This window comes from Hylobates moloch, unplaced genomic scaffold (genome assembly GCF_009828535.3).
Source record: "Hylobates moloch isolate HMO894 unplaced genomic scaffold, HMol_V3 SCAFFOLD_11, whole genome shotgun sequence".
NCBI lineage: Eukaryota > Metazoa > Chordata > Mammalia > Primates > Hylobatidae > Hylobates > Hylobates moloch.
Genome location: NW_026652286.1, coordinates 65,492,587 through 65,512,741, shown reverse-complemented (window position 1 = coordinate 65,512,741; position 20,155 = coordinate 65,492,587). Strand labels below are relative to the sequence as shown.

General features: G+C 41.3%; 1 protein-coding gene across 1 annotated transcript; it reads right to left on the bottom strand.

The window, feature by feature from the left end:
- Positions 1-18,969: 18,969 nt before the first annotated feature.
- Positions 18,970-19,206, bottom strand: LOC116476184 (putative small nuclear ribonucleoprotein G-like protein 15). Its single transcript, XM_032165890.1, has one exon. The coding sequence runs from the start codon at positions 19,204-19,206 to the stop codon at positions 18,970-18,972; it is 237 nt and encodes a 78-aa protein (XP_032021781.1).
- Positions 19,207-20,155: the final 949 nt, after the last annotated feature.

The window sequence follows — 20,155 nt, the reverse complement described above, 5'->3', positions numbered from 1 at the left end:
GAATTGGCTATAAGTTAGTAATTACTAAAGGTCGGTGATACATGCACGGGCATTCATTTTACTAATCCTTCTACTTTTGCATGTGTTTGAAATTTTTCATAATAAAAAGTAAGAAAGAAAAATAGCCTTACAACATTTCCAGATGCCTATCCTAGACATATCAAGGCTCTGACATACATTTTAGATCATGCAGACTCAACTCATCCTTGTATTGGACTGTAAACATCTCATTTTAGCAGCAGGCAAAGATCCACAATGCCCCTCCAGAATGTAACCCCATGAGAACAGGGAACTTAATGTGTAGTGGTCATTGAATGCCTGATTATTCCCAGTCCCCAAACCAGCTACTAGGAATAATCGGCACTCCATAAACATTATAAAATAGCTAAATTGCCCGTTGTGGTTAATGGCCTTGTTATCATCCCAGTCATTCGAACTACACCTTCAGAGCCACAACTGCTGCCCCCTTCTCCACATCCTCTCTCACAATGGTCCCTCTAGCCCTCCCCAATGTAAATGCTCTTTATCACCTCTCACCCCCACCGTTGCAACAGTCCCTGACTGCTCTCTCTGCTGCCAGCCTTCTCCTCCCAACAGCATACTGTAAATGCTACCAGAGACTTTCCAAAGCATGCTGAAACCTGCTTGAAAACTTTTACTGGTTCCTCAGTCTGACCCCATGTGAGTAATAGGCATATTTTATAATTTCATAATGTCTTATAGATGGCAAAGCTCTCTCACATATGTCATTTGATATAATCTCTATGGCCCTTTGAGGCAGAGGTTTATTTCCCCATTTTATGCCAAAGAAACTGAAACTCAAAAACTCCAAATTAAAAAGCTGGTAAGTGACAGAGCTTGGGCCAGAATTCAGTGCTCTTAAGATAAGAAGTTATATACAAATTTTCTTTATTCATTCATCTACTGATGGACACTTAGGTTGATTCCATATCTTGGCTATTGTGAATAGTGCCGCAATCAATATAGGAGGGCAGATCTCTCTTCCATTGATTTCCTTTCCTTTAAATAGATACCCAGCAATCAAATTACTGCATCATGTGGTAGTTCTATTTGCAGTTTTTTGAGGAACTTCCATACTGTTTTCCATAGTAGCTATACTACTTCACATTCTCACCAACAGTATATAAGCATTCCCCTTTCTCCATATCCATGTCAGCACTTGTTATTTTTGGTCTTTTTTTATAATAGCCATTCTAACTGGGGTGAGATGATATCTCATTGTGGTTTTGATTTGCATTTGCCTGATGCTCAACAATGCCCAACATCACTGATTACTAATGTCGAGTGTTGTATCATATACTTCTTGGCCATTTCTAGGTCTTCTTTTGAGAAATGTCTATTCAAATCTTTTGCCCATTTTAAAATTGGGCTTGTTTCAGTTTTTGTTCATTTTGTTTTGTTTTTGTTTTTGATTTTTTGCTATTGAGGTGTTTGAGTTCCTTGTAAATTCTGGTAATTAATCACTTGCCAGATGAAGAGTTTGCAAATATTTTCTTCCATTCTGTAGGCTGTCTCTTCACTTATTGTTTCCTTTGCTGTATATAAGAAGTTTTTCAGCTTGATACAATCCTCTTCAGCCATAAAAAAGAATGAAATCCTTTCATTTGCAGCAACATGGATCTAACTGGAGGACATCCTGTTAAGTGAAGTAATTCAGGCATGGAAAGACAAATATTGCATTTTCTCACTCATATGTTGGAATTAAAAGTGTGGACTCCTGGAGGTAGAGAGTAGAATGGTGGTTACCAGAGGCTGGAAATAAAGAAGGAAGAATGAAAAGAAACTGGTTAAGGGGTATAAAAATACAGTTAGATAGAAGGAATAAGTTCTAGCATTTGATAAGGAAATGATGGTTAACAATAATTTATTGTATATTTCAAAATAACTAGAAGAGAAGAATTATAATGTTCCCAACACAAAGAAAAGATAAATGTTTCAGGCATAGTGGCTGTGCCTGTAGTTCTTACTTTGGAGGCTGAGGCAGAAGGATCACTTGAAATTAGGAGTTTGAGGCTATAATGCACCATGATCACGCCTGTGAATAGTCACTGCACTTCAGCCTGGGCAACATAGTGAGACCTTGTCTAAAAATTAAATAAATAAATAAAGGAAGAAAAAGTAAAAGGAAACGAAAAGGAGAAGATAATTGTTTGAGGTGACGGATATCCCAATTACTCTGATTTAATCATTACACATTGTATACTGGTATTAAAGTATCATATGTATCCCCAAAATATGCACAACTATTATATATCAATTAAAAAATATATTTTTAAGAATAAGTAGTTAATGAAAGGGAAAGGGACTTGGTTGGAGGTGGGTGGGGTGGGAGCAAGCAGAGTGAATTAGATTATTCGCATCTTTTCTGGATTCTTCTGTATTATTTAAAAAATGTGAGGTAGAGAATTTCACTTGAGAATTCACTTGACTCCCAGGAGGGCTGTTTCTTTCAGCAAAGCTGCCAGGGTAGGCGGTAAAGTATACTTCCCCGCGGGTGGTCTGGCAGGGCCAGCAGACTGGGAGGGAGAGATTTTAGCAGTGGCCACGTGTGCACCGCTCAGCCGGGAGCCACTTCTGGAGGCCTGTAGGAAAGCTTGCTGTGTTCATTCCTTCAGGGCTCTTTCTATCTGCAGTAAAGACTAATGGGTCATGAACTGGAGGCCTGTGGGCCAGGTGCTGCTGGCACCTGTGATCTTTTGATCCACATAGCATGAAACAAAGTTTTGAGGCAACATTTACAAATGTCCACAGTCTATGTGGCTCCTCTTTAAACATCAGAAGCTCTGATAGCCACGGCCTGTCTCCCAGCACAGCCACCATTGGCCCGGTGGCATGGCAGCTGCCCTCTGAGGAAGGCCTATGCCTGCAGCCCTGCCTAAGCTGATTCACTTGTGCATCATTCCTGCCTGGCTCCAGGAAGCATCTAAGTTTGGGGCCCCAAAGATTCATTATTCTTCAAGACATTTGGGGCACATGCCACCTTAACATAAGATGGGACTGTGAGATTGTAGAGTTCTTTGTGGATTATTGGATCTTTTCAATGATGACATAGTATTTGTACAATGGATCTTTGAGCAACAGAGGTTTGAACTGCACAGGTCCACTTATATGTGGATTTCTTCAATAGAAGTTATAGTGAGTGTGTCTGCCTCTCCTGCGTTTCCCTCCACCTCCACTCCTTCTGCCTCTGCTACTCCTGAGATGGCAAGACCAACTGCTCCTCTTCCTCCTCCTCCTCAGCTACTCAAGCTGAAGGCAATGAGGATGAAGGCCTTTATGATGATCCATATCCACTTAATGAATAGTAAATATATTTTCTGTCTTTCGTAGATATGGGGTCTCCCTGTGTTGCACAGGCTGGTCTCTAACTCCTGGCTTTAAGTGATCCTCCCACCTTGGTTTCCCAAAGTGCTGGAATTAGAGACGTGAGCCAGTGCCCCCAGCTTCTCTTCTGTATGATTTTCTTAATAACATTTTATTTTCTCTAGCTCACTTTATTGTAAGAATATAGCATGTAATACATATAGCATACAACATATGTGTTCATCAGCTGTTTTTGGTATCAACGAAGCTTCCAGTCAACAGTAGGCTACTAGTCATTAAATTTTTGAAAAGTCAAAAGTTACACACACATTTTCAACTGTATAGGGGTCAGTACCCTGACTCCCATATTGTCACGGGTCGCCCATATATAAAGAGAAAGCTAATCATCCAATACTCTTTCTACCAGTCCATAGCTGCCTGATCCACACTTTTACCATATTTCCCTGTGATCTGGTCACACAGGCTGTGCCCGTCTACCCCCATGTCCCTGTCTCTAAGCTCATGCTTTTGATCTCACAAAGAGCATCCTTCCCTCTCACTGAAAGCCCAGAAAAAACAGAGACTCCTAGTTGGATTCATCCTTACATCATTCAAATCATTTCCTATACATTTATAAACATATACGTGTATTGTTCTTTTTAACCTCAATGATTTATACTTTAAACATTAATCTTCAATTAGAATGCAGGGCATTCTAGAATAAGGGCAGGAATTTTGCCTGAATTGTTCACTGCTATATTCCCTGCACCTGTGCCAGTGCTTGATATATAATAAATCAATAAATATTGACTTCTATGTTCAGTGAGTAAAATGAGTGAGTAAACTTGTTTTCTGGCTTATAATATGTTAGACTTCTTTCCATGCCAGTATATATATATATCTACTGAATTCTTTTGAAAGCTGCATAGCATTAGTGTACCATAATAAACACCCCATGGTATTTATATTATTTGCTATTTTGCAATATTTCAAACAGCATTGTGTTGATCATCTATCTTTATGTATAATACACATATATGCTAGTAATTTTTGTAGAAATAATTCCTGGAAGTGGACTTTGTTCAGGGGGTGGGGTGGTCAAAGAATACGAACATTTAAAATTTTGATACATACAGCCATTTGGTGCTCTTAAAGAACTGTATCCATTTTTAGTTTAAACAACAGAGTATGGCAGTGTCTTTTTTTGCTATTTCTTTCTATCTTTAAGCATTATCTGTTTTATAATGAATTATACTTCCCCTCTTCTTCAGGGGAAGAAGGGGAGGAGGACAGAGGAAAAGTTGGAAACGGGGAGAGGAGGAAGGACCTGTGAGAAGGGAAAAATGGCTCAGAGAAATCTGAGCTATGTGAGGTTTGCAAAATTTTTCAGGTCCAGACAGGCATGAGTATGGGACTTCAGTCATGCCCCCAGCACCTATGCCTGGGGACAATTGTTTCAACTCATTTTGTTCCTGACCAGCTGTCTCACCCATTATCTTCATATTCTTGGAATTTGTGATACAAAAAACAATGTATAGACAATTAACAGCTTATCTACATGTAACTGCTGCTGACTGAAGTGTATTTCAGGGCAACTTGAATCTATGTTCCTGAGCTGCAATCCTCAAGCTTGGCTCAAATACACTCTCTACTTACATTAAATTTGCTTCAGCTTCTTCCTTTTAATTTGACACCTGTAAAGCAAGTGAGCATGGTGTGCCCTGCCTGACTCTACGGTGAAGAGATGGACAAGAGGCATTTCATTTACTTTTATCAATGTTATAAGCTTATTGCTCAACCTGGAACATTTTATTGGCTGCTGGTGCTTTTCTGTAAAATACCCATGGGAAGGTTTTCAGAACACAGGAAACTTGCCAGCATAAAAGAAGATAAATTATAATTCGTTCTCCATAAATATTGCAAGATTACCACCATGTACATGAGGAACACATTTTTTTTTCAAAGCATTTTCACCTGTATTATCATATGTAATATTCACAAAAACCATGTTGGTATGTTTCTCCATTTACATATTTTATTTTATTTATTCCTGAGACAGGATCTCCCTATGTGTCCTAGGCTGGTCTTGAGCTCCTGGCCTCAAGCAATCCTTCCACAATGGTCATGCAAAGTGCTGGGATTACAGGCATGAGCCACCATGCCCAGCCTGCCTCTCCATTTTTATTGATCCTCCTGAAGGACAGAAAATCCAAGTGATTAGCCCAAATCATTCAGTCAAAGGCATAGACAAGTCTTAAACCTCTGTCTCCTGACTCTCATCCCAGTTCTCTTTCCTCCAGATTCTGCACATTTTAATAAATTGCCCTTGAGTCAAATGAAGTTCATGAAACACATCTGAGATTATTCAGTGAATCTGTTCCATTGTGATGCCTTCAGCATATTGTTTAGAACTCACCATGCTGACATTACATTATGGCACCAAGAGGGCCCTCCCCCAATGATTACTGCGAAAAGAGCTCCTTAGCCTGGACAACACAGCAAGATCTCCATCTCTACAACAACAACAACGATAATAATACAATTAGCTGGGCATAGTGGTGTGCCCCAATAGTCTCAGCTACTTGGGAAGCTGAGGTAGGAGGAACACTTGAGCCCAAGAGTTTGAGGTTACAGTGAGCTATGATCATGCCACTGCACTCCAGCTTGGGTGACAGAGCAAGATCCTGTTCTGAAAGAAGGAAGGAAGGAAGGAAAGAAAGAAAGAAAAGAAAAGAAAGAAAGAGGAGAGAGTGAGAGAGAGGGAGGGAGGAAGGAAGGGAGGGAGGAAAGAAGGAAGGAAGGGAGGGAGAGAGGGAGAGAGGGAGGGAGGGAGAAAGGGAGAAAGAAACAAAAAAAGAGCTTTTGTGTGTACAAACTTGGCTCGAATCAGAAAACGTCCTGAATTTGGAGCAGCTGAAATGATCATTGCTGTCAATAAAACAAATAACCTACAACTCTAAGATGCAAGAACTTCTCAACCCAGGGTCCAGTTTTAAAACAAAAATAAAAACAAAAAAAAACATTTACCTATATTCTCAAGGGCAAATATTATTTATACACCTTTGTCTTGCCAGAGCCTGGCATGGTGCCTGGCACATATCTAGCACTATCTGCTAGATAATAACAATGTTAGCACACTCATGTTTAAAAATATAAAAAGTAGTAACTTCTTTCATGTTGCTAAATGTAGAGAGACCCCCTGAAACTATTGCTATGGAATAAAAGATGAAATGCTCCTGATTATTGTAAATAAAAAATTGCATGCAGGATTGTGTAAAGACAATGCCAGGTTGGACTGCCAGAACGAGCCAACAGCACGTGATGTGCTTCCCCCCTGCAGAGAGCCTATGAATGGACATGCAGTCAGGGAGGTTTCACATCACCAAGATTCCTATCCCAGAAAAGCAGATGTTCATAGCTCTGGGAATGGAATGCGACTTTGTGGAGAGCCTATAAACAGACGCATGGGGGGGCACCTGTCCATATGGATAAGATAGGGCTATAAACGCCCTCATCTTGCCACGGCTCTTCTAGGCCTCTTTAGGGTTAAGGCATACTCCATTCTGAGAATTTCTGGTCTAACCAGTTGTCTAGCTTCATGTCCTGTTTCCATGGATTGTTTGTAACCAGGTTTTGTTGCAACTGTTACTGCTGATTAATATCTTGCTAATCATAGGTTATGGAAAGATTGTGTTTCTGTTTTAAGGCTCTGTTAGAAATTACTGATGCACACACTATATTGTAAATTCTTATCTCTGTATACTGTACTTCTACATACAAATGTACTTTTACATACAAATGTTATGTTAAAGAATTATTTCATTCCCATGTGACCATCTCACCTCATAATCAAATGACCCTAAATCCCTCACTAACCTACCCCTGCCCTCACTAAACTTAATAATATATGCTGACATAACCAGTGCATTGGTGGCACTGTGGGACCAGAAGGCGGTGACCCCCTGGACCCAGCTTTCGCTGTCTTGTGTGTGTCTATTATTTCTCAACCTGCCGATCTGCCTGGGAACAAAGAGAAAGCCCCGTTGCATTGTGGGCTGCTGGCCAGATCCCGCAATATCTGGCGCCCACTGTGGCCTTTGTTCCTCGGCTCAGTGCACTCCGAGTGCAGTTCGTGACGACTAGTCTTCAGTCTCAACGGTAAGGTCTCCAGGTACGCTTTTTCCGACTCTCCCCTCTTTTCAGGTTTGTCGACCGGTAATATTCCAGGGTTATTATGGGACAATCACAGTTTAAACACCAGGCTTATCTGTCTTTTATTAAACTTCTTCTTAAACAGGGTGGAATCAAGGCTGATTCCAATAACCTTACTCTCTTATTTCAGACTATTGAAAAACATTGTCCTTGGTTCCCTGACAAAGGTTCTATGGACCTGTTAGACTGGGATAGAGTTGGTGCCACACTCCACCAACTCATGAGAGCTGGTGTTTTACTTCCTATTTCTGTTTGGACTGACTGGGCTCTTATTTGTGTTGCTTTACTTCCTTTTCAGTCTGGTGATCCTCTTCAACTGCCAGAAGTTAACGTGGATGGTGAACCGCTCCCTTTACCTCAGGTAGCTGACCCCCCTACTAGTCCTCTTTCTGATGGTGAAGAAGAATTCAATCTCTCCTTGTTTTCTCCCCAAGAGGAGGAACCTAGTGATGATCCCCTCCCTCTGCCTCCTATCATGAAACCTGTATATGTTAACTCTTCTTCTACTAAGCTGTTGCCCCTCTGCCAGAGGAGGATGTGTGGCATTCTTCTGAATGGTCTGTTTCTCGTTCCTCTTGTCCCTTTGGACCTCTCCCCTCTTCTAAGCCCACTGTTTCTTTTGATGCTCTGGGACCCCTTCTTTCAGAGGCTTGGAACCCTGCTTCTCCACAGTCCGCATCCCAGCGCCCTCACTCTCCTACTCTTCCTCTGCCCCTGCACAATGGATGTGTGAGTCACCTGTTTAGGTAGAGCAGTGGCCACTGTCCAAACACAAGTTGGAGGCTTTAATTGAAATTGTGAATGATTTACTATAAGCAAACACTACTGAGCCCTCATTGTCTTCATGGAACTCGCCTGTGTTTGTTGCACAAAAAAAGTCAGGAAAATGGAGGATGGTAACAGACTTAAGAGCTGTTAATGCACTTATTAAACCTATGGGGGTGTTACAACCCAGTATGCCCTCCCCCTCCATGATTCCTAAGGAATGGCCTTTAATTATCATTGACCTTAAATACTGCTTTTTTCATATTCCTTTAGACAAGTCAGACTGTGAAAAATTTGCTTTCACTATACCTTCCATTAACAATTCAGCTCCTGCAGCTAGATATCAATGGAAAGTTTTACCTCAAGGAATGATTAACAGTCCTACTGTTTGTCGGTTGTTTGTCGATACTGTGTTACAACCTATCCAACAGATTTTAAAAAATAATTACATTCTTCATTATATGGATGATATACTAATTGCTGCCCCCACTAAAGATGAATTAATTCAATGTTTTACCTCTTTAAAATTAGCTGTTGCCAATGCAGGACTCCACATTGCTCCTGATAAAATTCAACAAGCGCCCCTTTTCTGTACTTAGGAATGCAGCTAGAAGCTCACTCCATTAAGCCCCCAAAAGTCCAACTTTGTGCTGACAATTTAAACACCTTAAATGATTTTCAAAAATTACTAGGTGACATCAATTATCTCAGACCAACCCTAGGCATCCGTACTTATGCATTATCTTATCTATTTGCCACTTTACCAGGAGATACAGATTTAAACAGTCATTGCTCTCTATCTGAGCCAGCGAAACAAGAGTTGTCTTTTGTAGAACAAAGAGTGAGAGACGCACAAGTCTCTCATATTGACCCAAATTTGCCTTTACAATTTTTAGTTTTTCCTTCCATCCACTCTCCTACAGGACTTATAGTACAAAATGATTCTCGAGTCGAATGGGTATTTCTTCCTAATTCAGCCTCTAAAACTCTTTCAATATATCTTGATCAAATAGCCACTTTGATTGGGTTAGGATGTTAATGAATCACTAAAATTTCCAGCTTTGATCCAAACATTGTTGTGGTCCCTTTGTCAAGAAATGAAGTTAAAAATGTCTTTTCTACATCCTTGTGCTGGCAGACTAATCTGGCTGACTTCATTAGCACTATTGATAATCATTTGCCTAAGTCAAAATTCTTCCAATTTCTAAGAAATGCTTCCTGGATTCTACCAAAACTTACTCGTTCATCACCACTAGAGACAACTGTTACCATTTTTAGTGATGGATCCAGTAATGGAAAGGCAGAGTATGTAGGACCAAAAGATAAAGTCATTTCTACTCCATAGAATTCTGCTCAAAAAGCCGAGTTGTTTGCTGTTATCTCTGCATTACAGGATTTTGATCAGTCTCTTAATATTTTCTCTGACTCAGCATATGTAGTCCATGCCACTAAGGCAATAGAAACAGCTACCATCAAAAATATTACTGACACTAATCTGTTTTCCTTGTTCTCTTTGTTACAAAAAACTGTCTTTGTTACAAAAAACCAAAACCACCCTTTTTTCATCACTCACATTCGTTCTCATACTAATTTGCCTGGACCTTTATCCAGTGGTAATCATAAAGTTGATACCCTAGTTTCTCTAGCCATTACAGATGCAGAACAATTTCATCAACTCACTCATACTAATGCCAGAAAAACATTTCTCTGGTAACCATCCTACAGTAAACCAAGGAAGAGAAGTATGGTGGAAAGATGTTCAATCTAATATATGGTCAAAAGGTTCTATTTTAACGTGGGGAAGAGGCTATGCTTGTGTTTCCCCAGGTGAACATCAATCTTCTGTTTGGATTCCTGCTAGACACCTGAAATTGTGTCCTGAAAATGCATACAACAACGAGACAGAGAAATTTGCTGAAAAAGCGCCACAGCAAGAAACAACTAACACATCCAATCATCAAAAAGAAGAAAACGACCACGCTAACTCCTTTACAACAGACAATCCAGTCAGCCATCCCGAACAACTTGTCTCCAGAGATTCAGGTCTGGCTCAACCTCTGCCTTCTCCTGATGACACTGATCCTTCCACTCTCTGTTGCCCCACAGACTGTTAAAAACTATACATATTGGGCCTATATTCCTTTTCCTCCTCTTATTCAAGCCGTGACATGGGTGGATGCTCCTATCGAGGTCTATGTTAATGACAGTATTTGGATGCCTGGTTCTGTAGCTGATCATTGTCCTGCCCAACCTTCAGAAGAAGGAACCCCTTTCAATATCACTTTAGGTTTTAGGTATCCAACTTTGTGCCTGGGACCCACTAATGGATGTCTCTCATTAGATATTCAAACTTGGGTGGTCACACTACCATCCGGTCACTCTGTCCCTCCTTTAGGACACTTGGTATCAGGGCTCTCATTAAAATCTCTAAGGCAGATCAAAACAGAAATCACTGATTATATTCACACATCCCAATATAAGCCTTTAGGACCTGCATGTCCTCTCAACTTGTCTTCAAATGCTGACAAATTAATATGGAAAGATTGTGTTAGCTCAGAAAGAACTGTGTTATTTAATTCTTCTCAGTACACCATTGTTGATTTGGCTCCCAAAGGTCATATTACTAATGATTTCTCTCAAGGTCACAAAGATTGTCAACATTTTCTCTATGATATTACTTATCAAAAAAGTAGTGACAACCCTCCCTTATTATATCATAGATTTAACTCCTTTTTTCCTCTTAAGTGGAAAGGGGCAGGGGTTGCCCCTCCAAAGCCAAGGCTCATTGTTCCCCACTGAGGACGTGAACATTCAGAATTATGGAGATTAACAATAGCTATGACTGGTATGAGAGTTTGGGCTGGAGAAAGTGTTATAAGTAAATCCACCTTGTCACCTCAAAATATATATACTATCTATATGGAGTCCAACAAAACTATACCACTTAAAAGTTGTGTTAAACCACCATATACGTTATTAGTAGGAAAGATGCATATTAGTTCAGAAACCAACATAATTACTTGTGTTAATTGTTACTTGTATACTTGTATTGACTCATCCTTTAATCAATATCATAGTATTTGAATAGTCAGAGCCAGAGAAGGTATTTGGCTCCCCATAGCCTTACATAGGCCTTGGGACTCTTCCCCCTCTATCCATGTTATTAACAATATTCTACAGAAAATTCTTAAAAGGAGTAAATGATTTATTTTTACATTAATTGCAATAATAATGGGCTTGATTGCTGTTACTGTGACTGCTGCTACTGCTGGAGTTGCATTACTTCAGTCTGTTCAAACTGTTCATTTTGTGGATAAATGGCAAAAAAATTCTACTCAGATGTGGAATTCTCAGTCAGGTATTGATCAAAAATTGGCTAATAAAATTAATGATCTAAGACAAACTGTTATATGGATGGGAGATAAAATTATGAGTTTAGAACATAGATTACAAATGCCATGTGATTGGAATACTTCTGATTTTTGTATAACTCCATTTCAATATAATGAGTCTGTTCACAATTGGGAATCAATAAAACGTCATTTACAAGGAAGTGAAGATAATTTAAGTTTAGATATAAGCAAGCTAAAAGAACAGATTATTGAGGCCTCACAAGCACACTTAACTGCTTTACCCGGTGCTGACGTTTTAGATGGTATCTCTGAGGGATTACCTAATCTCAACCCCATTCGATGGGTAAAATCTTTGGGAGGATCCACTATCGTTAATTTTGTTCTGTATATAATTTGTGCTATTGGTTTATTGTTCCTGTGTAAAATTGGAAAAAATATTCTTCAATCCAATCGTGATCAGCACCAAGCTATGATTGCTATGGTTCATTTAAATCAGAAAAAAGGGGGAGATGTAGGGAGACCCTCTGAAACTATTGCTATGGAATAAAAGATGAAATGCTCCTGATTATTGTAAATAAAAAATTGCGTGCAGGATTGTGTAAAGACAATGCCAGGTTGGACTGCCAGAACGAGCCAACAGCACGTGATGTGCTTCCCCCTGCAGAGAGCAGGACGTGCAGTCAGGGAGGTTTCACATCACCAAGATTCGTATCCCAGAAAAGCAGATGTTCATAGCTCTGGAATGGAATGCGACCCTTGTGGAGAGCGTATAAACGGACGCATGGGAGGCTCCTGTCCATATGGATAAGATAGGGCTATAAACGCCCTCATCTTGCCATGGGTCTTCTAGGCCTCTTTAGGGTTAAGGCATACTCCCTTCTGAGAATTTCTGGTCTAACCAGTTGTCTAGCTTCAGGTCCTGTTTCCATGGATTGTTTGTAACCAGGTTTTGTTGCAACTGTTACTGCTGATTAATATCTTGCTTATCATAGGTTATGGAAAGATTGTGTTTCTGTTTTAAGGCTCTGTTAGAAATTACTGATGCACATACTATATTGTAAATTCTTATCTCTGTATACTGTACTTCTACATACAAATGTACTGTACTTCTACATACAAATGTTATGTTAAAGAATTACTTCATCTCCATGTGACCATCTCACCTCATAATCAAATAACCCTAAATCCCTCACTAACCTACCCCCGCCCTCACTAAATTTAATAATAAATGCTGGCATATCCAGTGCATTGTTGGCTCCGTGGGACCAGAAGGCGGTGACCCCCCTGGACCCAGCTTTCACTATCTTGTGTATGTCTATTATTTCTCAACCTGCCAATCCACCTGGGAACAAAGAGAGAGCCCCATTGCATTGCGGGCTGCTGGCCAGATCCCGCAACAGCTAAAGAGGAACACAAGTATTTGCATAAAGTTTTTTGTCTATGTGAACAGTATCTGCATTTTTTGAGGTGCATGGAAGTTATAATAATTAAGAGCAGTGATTTCAAAACCCAGATTTCTATAAAAAGTCTGTGGCAATTTAGGCTTTCTCTAACCCTCTCTTCAAAACCTTTCCAGGCTCCATCCACTACCTACACTCCTACGTTTCTAGATATCACTTCTAGGTACCAAAATCTGTATTAGGTACCTATTGCTGCCTAACACTGTCATCATAAAATTAGCAACTGAAAAGAACAAACACTTACTATCTCACAGTTTCTGTGGGGCCAGAATCTGAGTGTGGTTAGCTGATGTCTCTGGCTCAGGGTTCCTCACAAGGCTGTAATCAAGATGTTGGATGGGGGTGCGGCCATCCCAAGACCCATGGGGGAAACCCCTCTTCCAAGCTCACTCAGCTGGTTGTTGGCAGCTCACAACTTGACAGCTGGCTTTCTTCAAAACAAAAGAGTGAGAGAGAGAGAAAGGTGCTGAAGACAGTGACAGCCTTTTTGCAACCTGGGAAGTAAGATACCATCACTATTGAAGTAGTCTCTATTGGGTGGCAGTCACTAGGTCCAGCCCATACCTCCTGGGGGAGGGATCACGCAAAGGCATGAACACCAGAGGGCAGGAGTCGCTGGGGCCATCTGCCACATTTACCTTCTTACTACGCACACCTTCCATTCTTTCCTTCCTTACCTCTTCCCTTCCTTCCTCATTCTCTCTTCTTCCTTCCAGGGCTTACTGTAAGTCTACAGCGTCCTGGGAGCTACAGCAGGCATTGGGAATGCAAAGCTTATGAACACTGAGGTTTGCAGCTCAGTGGAGAAGAAAGGTCCAGTAAAATAACGTTTTCCAAGCTTCAGCCACTCACTGTTTTGGCCATGTACATGGGCTTCTTAAATCTTTTCTAACTCAATGTTTTTCTTTAAAGCGATGCACCTTTAAAATATGGCCTCATCCTAAACTCATGGTTTTTGACTTTGGCTGCCTGATGGCGTCACCTTGGGAGACTATTTAACCTGGAGATGTAGGGGATGTGGTTGACACCGGGCATCCCATTCTCCCGCCCCACACTTGCTTTACCATGTACTTATGCCCACCACATTTGGGAGGTGACAGCTTACCTGGGAGGAGATCCGTTCTTTTGCTCTTTGGAAACAGACTCCAAGCTTTGCCCCGTATTATTCCTCTGTTCTACCCTTCACAACGTCCCCTACCCTTACCCCTTTTCTGAGTATTCATCAACCAAAGGGCAGTGCATCAGTGAAGGACAAATCTTCACAAAAAAAGATACTTCCCGTTTGTTTTATTAAAAAGAAACGGAGCATTATTGTGGGCACTTGCGACTCCCAGTGGTAGAGAAGGGAAAATACATCCAGTGATGTCAGGGTAGGAGAGAAGGGAAGGAAGCATCTTTCACCAGCTCTCTGGAGCCTTTGCTTACACTACAAATGCAAAACAATGTCTCTAGGGGGCTAAAACAACACACACAAATAAGAAAACACTTCCACCTCTCATCCCTTGTCCTGTGCAGTTTAATTCACATCTAAATCAGGTAGCAATAGTCACCTCCACCAATATAAACACAGCCAGAAGCTATAAGTGTCATGTTGTTCCCTCATCTTGCCCTTGGCCTCTTGGAGCTTAAGGACTGTTAATGACCACAATCCACTGAGACCACCCCTACTCCTGCCTGCCGACCACCCTCAGTGCTGTTTAAAAGCTCCATCCACGAGCAGCCACCTAGGCCAGGCTCTGGGCTAGCATTGAGTGGAGTGGAGCAAAGGTCAGCCAGCTGCCCACTCTGTTCACGTCATCTGTCTGGATGTCCCCTCCCTTGTATTTACTGATTCTGCCAGGCAAGAGTTTGAGGAGATTTATTCATTTCATTTAACAAATAGTAACTCACTGTCTACTGTATGTCCTGCATTGTTTCAGGCAATGAACAAAAAAGACCTTGCTCTCAGGGAACTTACATTCCCAGCTACTGAACCTCATGTTTTTGTCTTTACTTAACCCCTGGGTCCCAAAACCTGCCCAGATGGAAAGAAATCTTAGTGATTCTCCAACTCCTGTCCCCTGCAAGTGAGGTTACTGAAGCCCACAGAGGTAACGTGCCCGGCCTGAGGTCACAGAAGACACAACAGACTCTAGACTAGATCCCAGCATCCCAGCTAGAGATAAATGTCAAGACACTCACAGCTGTGGGCACAAAGCTGTCTGGAAGCATTTTGGGAAAGTTAGAGACCTAGTGAGCGAACATATTTTAATACATCAATTTCATCAACTGGAGAATGAATCAGGTAAAGAGAAGTAATTATATCTTTTGGTTAAAAAGCAAAGTACTTTCAGGGACTCACAGGCTTCTTATGAGACTGTCTTTTCCGCCTCCCTGAGTTCGGGCAGGCTTCATCTGGAAGCATCCTCTGTGGGTGAGGGGAGCAGAGGCACATGGCACAGCGAGAGGCTGCCCAGTGTAGCAGGAGCCTCTCCAACATCCGCCCAATTACCCCTCCTGACCAAAGGGGCTAATCCATATCCTCAGGGACCTGAGGAGATAGTCCTATGCTGCAGGAGGAAAAGCAAAATTGAAGTCTCATATTTTACTGTAAAAACCAATATGAGTGTTGCATTCTGATGCACTAATATATCACTATGCTTAACATAAAAATGATATTTTTACCCAAATATCTGAATAAAATCAATTCTGTAGGAGGATACACCATCTTTATGCAGAACACTTTATTCATTACCCCTGGGCCTAAGGGCCTCCAGTTTGAGAAGCACAGACCTGGTTCCAAACCCAACTCTGTCTGTGGAATGCTAGCAAATTAACTTACTGTCCTGGAACTCAATTTTCTTATCTGTAAAAGCAGCACAAAGTTCTGAGCTGTAGAGAGAGTAAGGACCACTGAGAATGGTAATACCATTATCAATACAGAGTTTTACAAGTTACCAAGCATTTTCCATGTGTTACCTTATTTTCATAGGAAGAGAGCAGGTTCTGGAAGCCAGTTAATCTTGGCTCTGCCAGAGTGGCTCTGTTGGTCTTGGGCAAATGGATTAACTTTTGTGAGCTTCCACAGTCTTATTTATGAAAGAGGCGTGATAATGACGCTGTGGGTTATTGTGATAACTAAACACAATATAAGGTGTGCAGGCTTCAGTAAGTGGCACATCTCACTAGTGCCTGGAGCAGCTGCTGTGAGTGGGTGAGAACATCAACCCAAGTTAGACAGGCTTGACTCTCACTAACTGGGTGGCCTTGGGCAAATCACTTAACACCTTTGTGTCTCAGTTTCTTTTACCTGTTAAATAAAGATGAAAATAGTACCTTCTTAGAAAGTTGTGAAGATAAAATGACTTACTATAAGACACACTCACAATAGCGGCTGGCTCAGAATGTTGAGTATTCCAGCAAGTACCTGTGCACAGTTGGCTGGCCTTATCATTGGCCTCTTCGGTTAGGAAACCAGAGGCTTAGAGAGGTTCCCCTCCATCAACATGACTTCTCTTCCCCAAGTGGAAGATCTAGTATTTGAACCCAGATTCCCTGATTCCAGAACCAGTGGTCTTTTTCACTGTGCCCCACACAGGAATGGGGGTTGCACATCCTATAGTAGTTTATCTTCTACTGCATGCCTTGAATCACTCGGGCACACACATAGAGGTCAATGCCCACATAGTGTTGCCAAATATAAATAGCAGAGATTCTCAGGTTACTTACTTCTAGTTCATGAAATAATGCATTATTGCTTCCTGGAGAGGTTGGAGAATAGAAAAAAACCTCTCTGTCCCATGACTCTAATGGAATTTCTCTCTGAGATGAAGCAACCTTCTCAGTTACCTTAAGATGTTAGAAGAAGCCAACATTGTTCTGATACCTATATGGGCCCAGCAGAGTTGTAAAATGTAAAAACTGTGAGAGATCACAGATTGTGTCAATGAAAGAGAAACCTAGGCTTTTATGGAATTAAAGTTAGTTTCACTAAGTCTTCCTGAGGATGGCAACCCAAGTGAATCTTTCAGTTTCGGTTAGACTGCTCCAAAGCAGTGTATGAACCCATAACTTACTTATTAGATGGTGGAGGTTCTACATGTGCTCAGAAGATACATTAAAGCAAAATCTCATCAAAGTCTGGGTGTGAAAGCACATCTGATTATAGACTGCAGATGGAAAATCATTAATACTGTCAGACGTTACGTACAAGAAACGGCAAGGGCTGAGATCATCGAGCTTATCTTTTCTAAAAAAACACGGTGATTCAGGCAAGAGACATGAGAACCTGAGGCATGACTTCTTCACTGCAAGAGCTGGCTGTGAGGCTGGCCAGAGGCAGATGTTTGCTACTTCGTCTCATAATTATTTTCTCCAAATAATAAGGAAATTGAGGTCTATGGCTCTTAGACCCCTTGACCTACATGCTATATTTGTTTGATCTATTCTATTTAATAACCAGAGACTTCCTCATTTGGGCCCCACCATGCATCCTCCCCCACTGAAAAGGGAAAAACAAACTGTTTTTCTTTACTCAATTACTTCACTTTTCACACCAGATGTGTGGGTTTTTCACATCAACAATTCTCTAGTCCTCTGTAGACATTAACTGGGTGTCTTACAATTTAATTCTGAGAGTTAGCACAGACCCCACCACTAAAGGGCTCAGCCCCACGCTATGGCCCCCAACTTCAGATACCAATTGCAAGTACAAGGTTGTTACCTGTACTTCTGAGTAACTAGCCATAAATCAAGGGTTCCCACGACCTCCTCCTTGGGTTTAACCATTTGCTAGAATGGCTCACAGAACTCAGAGAAATACTTATGTTTACCAGTTTGTTATAAAGTTATGGAGCATGGGCCAGACACGGTGGCTCACACCTGTAATCCCAGCACCTTGGGAGGCCAAGGCGGGTGGATCACGAGGTCAGGAGATCAAGACCATCCTGGCTAACATGGTGAAACCCTGTCTCTACTAAAAATACAAAAAAATTAGCTGGGCGTGTTGGCGGGCACCTGTAGTCCAGCTACTCCGGGGGCTGAGGCAGGAGAATGGCGTGAACCTGGGAGGCAGAGCTTGCAGTGAGCCGAGATTGCGCCACCGCACTCCAGCCTGGGTGACAAAGTGAGACTCCATCTCAAAAATAAATAAATAAATAAATAAATAAAGTTATGGAGAATGTAGATGAACTGCCAGATGAAGAGGTACATAAGAGGTATGTGGGAAGTCTACAGATCTTCCATGCCCTCCCAGGAGGCACCATGCTCCAGGTACCTCCATGTGTTCAGCAACCTGGAAGCTCTCAGAACATGTCCTTCTGAGTTTTTATGGAGGCTTCATTATGTAGTGGCGATTAATTAAATCATTGGCCACTGGTGATCAACTCAACCTTCAGTTTTTTTACACTCCCTGGAGACAGGGGGCTGAAAATTCCAACCTTCTAATCACATGGTTGGTTTCCCTGCCAACCAACCCCCACTTGCAGACACTATAGGACACCGTAGCCAAGAATAAATTTTTTCTCATGCAAAGAGACATTTATCCCTTTGGAGAGTCCAAGGATTTTAGGAATTATTCCAAGGGTTTTAGGGGAGGATGAAAATAAAAATGTATATTCCTTAGTACATAGCAATATCACACCCACCTATTTAACACTACTACCTACCTTCTGTCATTGTGTGTCCAATTTTTTTGACTATTACAAAAGTTTATTTAATAAAAAGTTTAATATGAAAATGTACATGATCTAATTTTTACATCATAGAAAACAGACCCTTTGGAGAGGGGACATGAATTCTTCTGCTGAACAGCCATTATTTAGACTTGTTCCAAGGCTTTTAATGGGATGATACTTTTTCCTCCTATTTCCACTGTTCTAATATTGTTCTGTTGCTTCCAAGGCTTTTAATGGGATGATACTGTTTCCTCCTATTTCCACTGTTCTAATATTGTTCTGTTGCTCACTAATTGCCATCTTCACACATTCACCTATCATAAGATTCATAAAATGACTGAATCCCCACAGTATTCCTTGGACACATCTACCACCATTTAATTTCAGTGATAACTTGTCCGTAAGTTTTTTCAACTTGAGAGAGTGAGTTTTGTTCATGGTATCTACTAAGCAGGCTTAGTATCATGGTGTCTACTAAGCAGGCTTTGTTCATGGTGTCTACTAAGATGCACTGAAATGGAATTTATGGCCTGCATCACACTTCACAGATAGGCCCAGTGTTTTGTGTCTGATGTCACTCATTCTATTAGCCAATTGACTGTGGGCCTGTGTCCAAAATTTCAAGTCTTCTCCTTTGCCTGCAAACCTCCAAGCTTCCCTCCTCCCTTGCTTTCTCCAAGCCCATGACTCCCTTCCTACTACAAAGAGAAAACAGAAGCTATCATAGGAAATGCTCATTGCTTCCACAGACTCACCTCCTACTGCGTCAACCCTGCAATCTGTCCTGTTCCAGGAGAAGAGAGGCTGTCTTCCTAGGCAATGTCTGGGTCTCAGCCTGCCTTCTTGAGGAGCTTACACTATATTAATTTTATCTGTTCTCTCATAAATCTGTATCTCAGTCTCTCCTGGCTCTTCCCAACAAGAATTTGGGCAAGGTTCTGCCTCTCCCTCTTAAAAACTTAATGAAAACCCTCTTTGATCTCATATCCTCCTTTATCTACTTCTTTACCTCTTTTGTTAGTGACCAGGTTCATTCTGCCATCACACAGCAATCCAATCACTGCAATGATGGATTTCTGCCTAAGAGAAAAAATTGTATTCACAACATTGTTGTGCAAGAAAGCAGAAGAACAAATCTCCAGCGGGCCTCCCCAAAAATAGAGCTTGGAGGTGCTTATGAGTTAGAAAGCAGGATGGTCTAAAGAGTGGGAAAAGATGATTGGCGGGTAGGAAAGGTGAGGTCGTTGGGATTTCTGCAAGCATAATTGAGCTACATGGTTCATCCCATTACGTGTGCAGAAAATGGCAATGTTAGCATGATCTGAGGGTGGAGTTTTTGGCTCTCTGACATCGAAAGGTCATTCTCTGGTCACCTGCACAGGCCCAG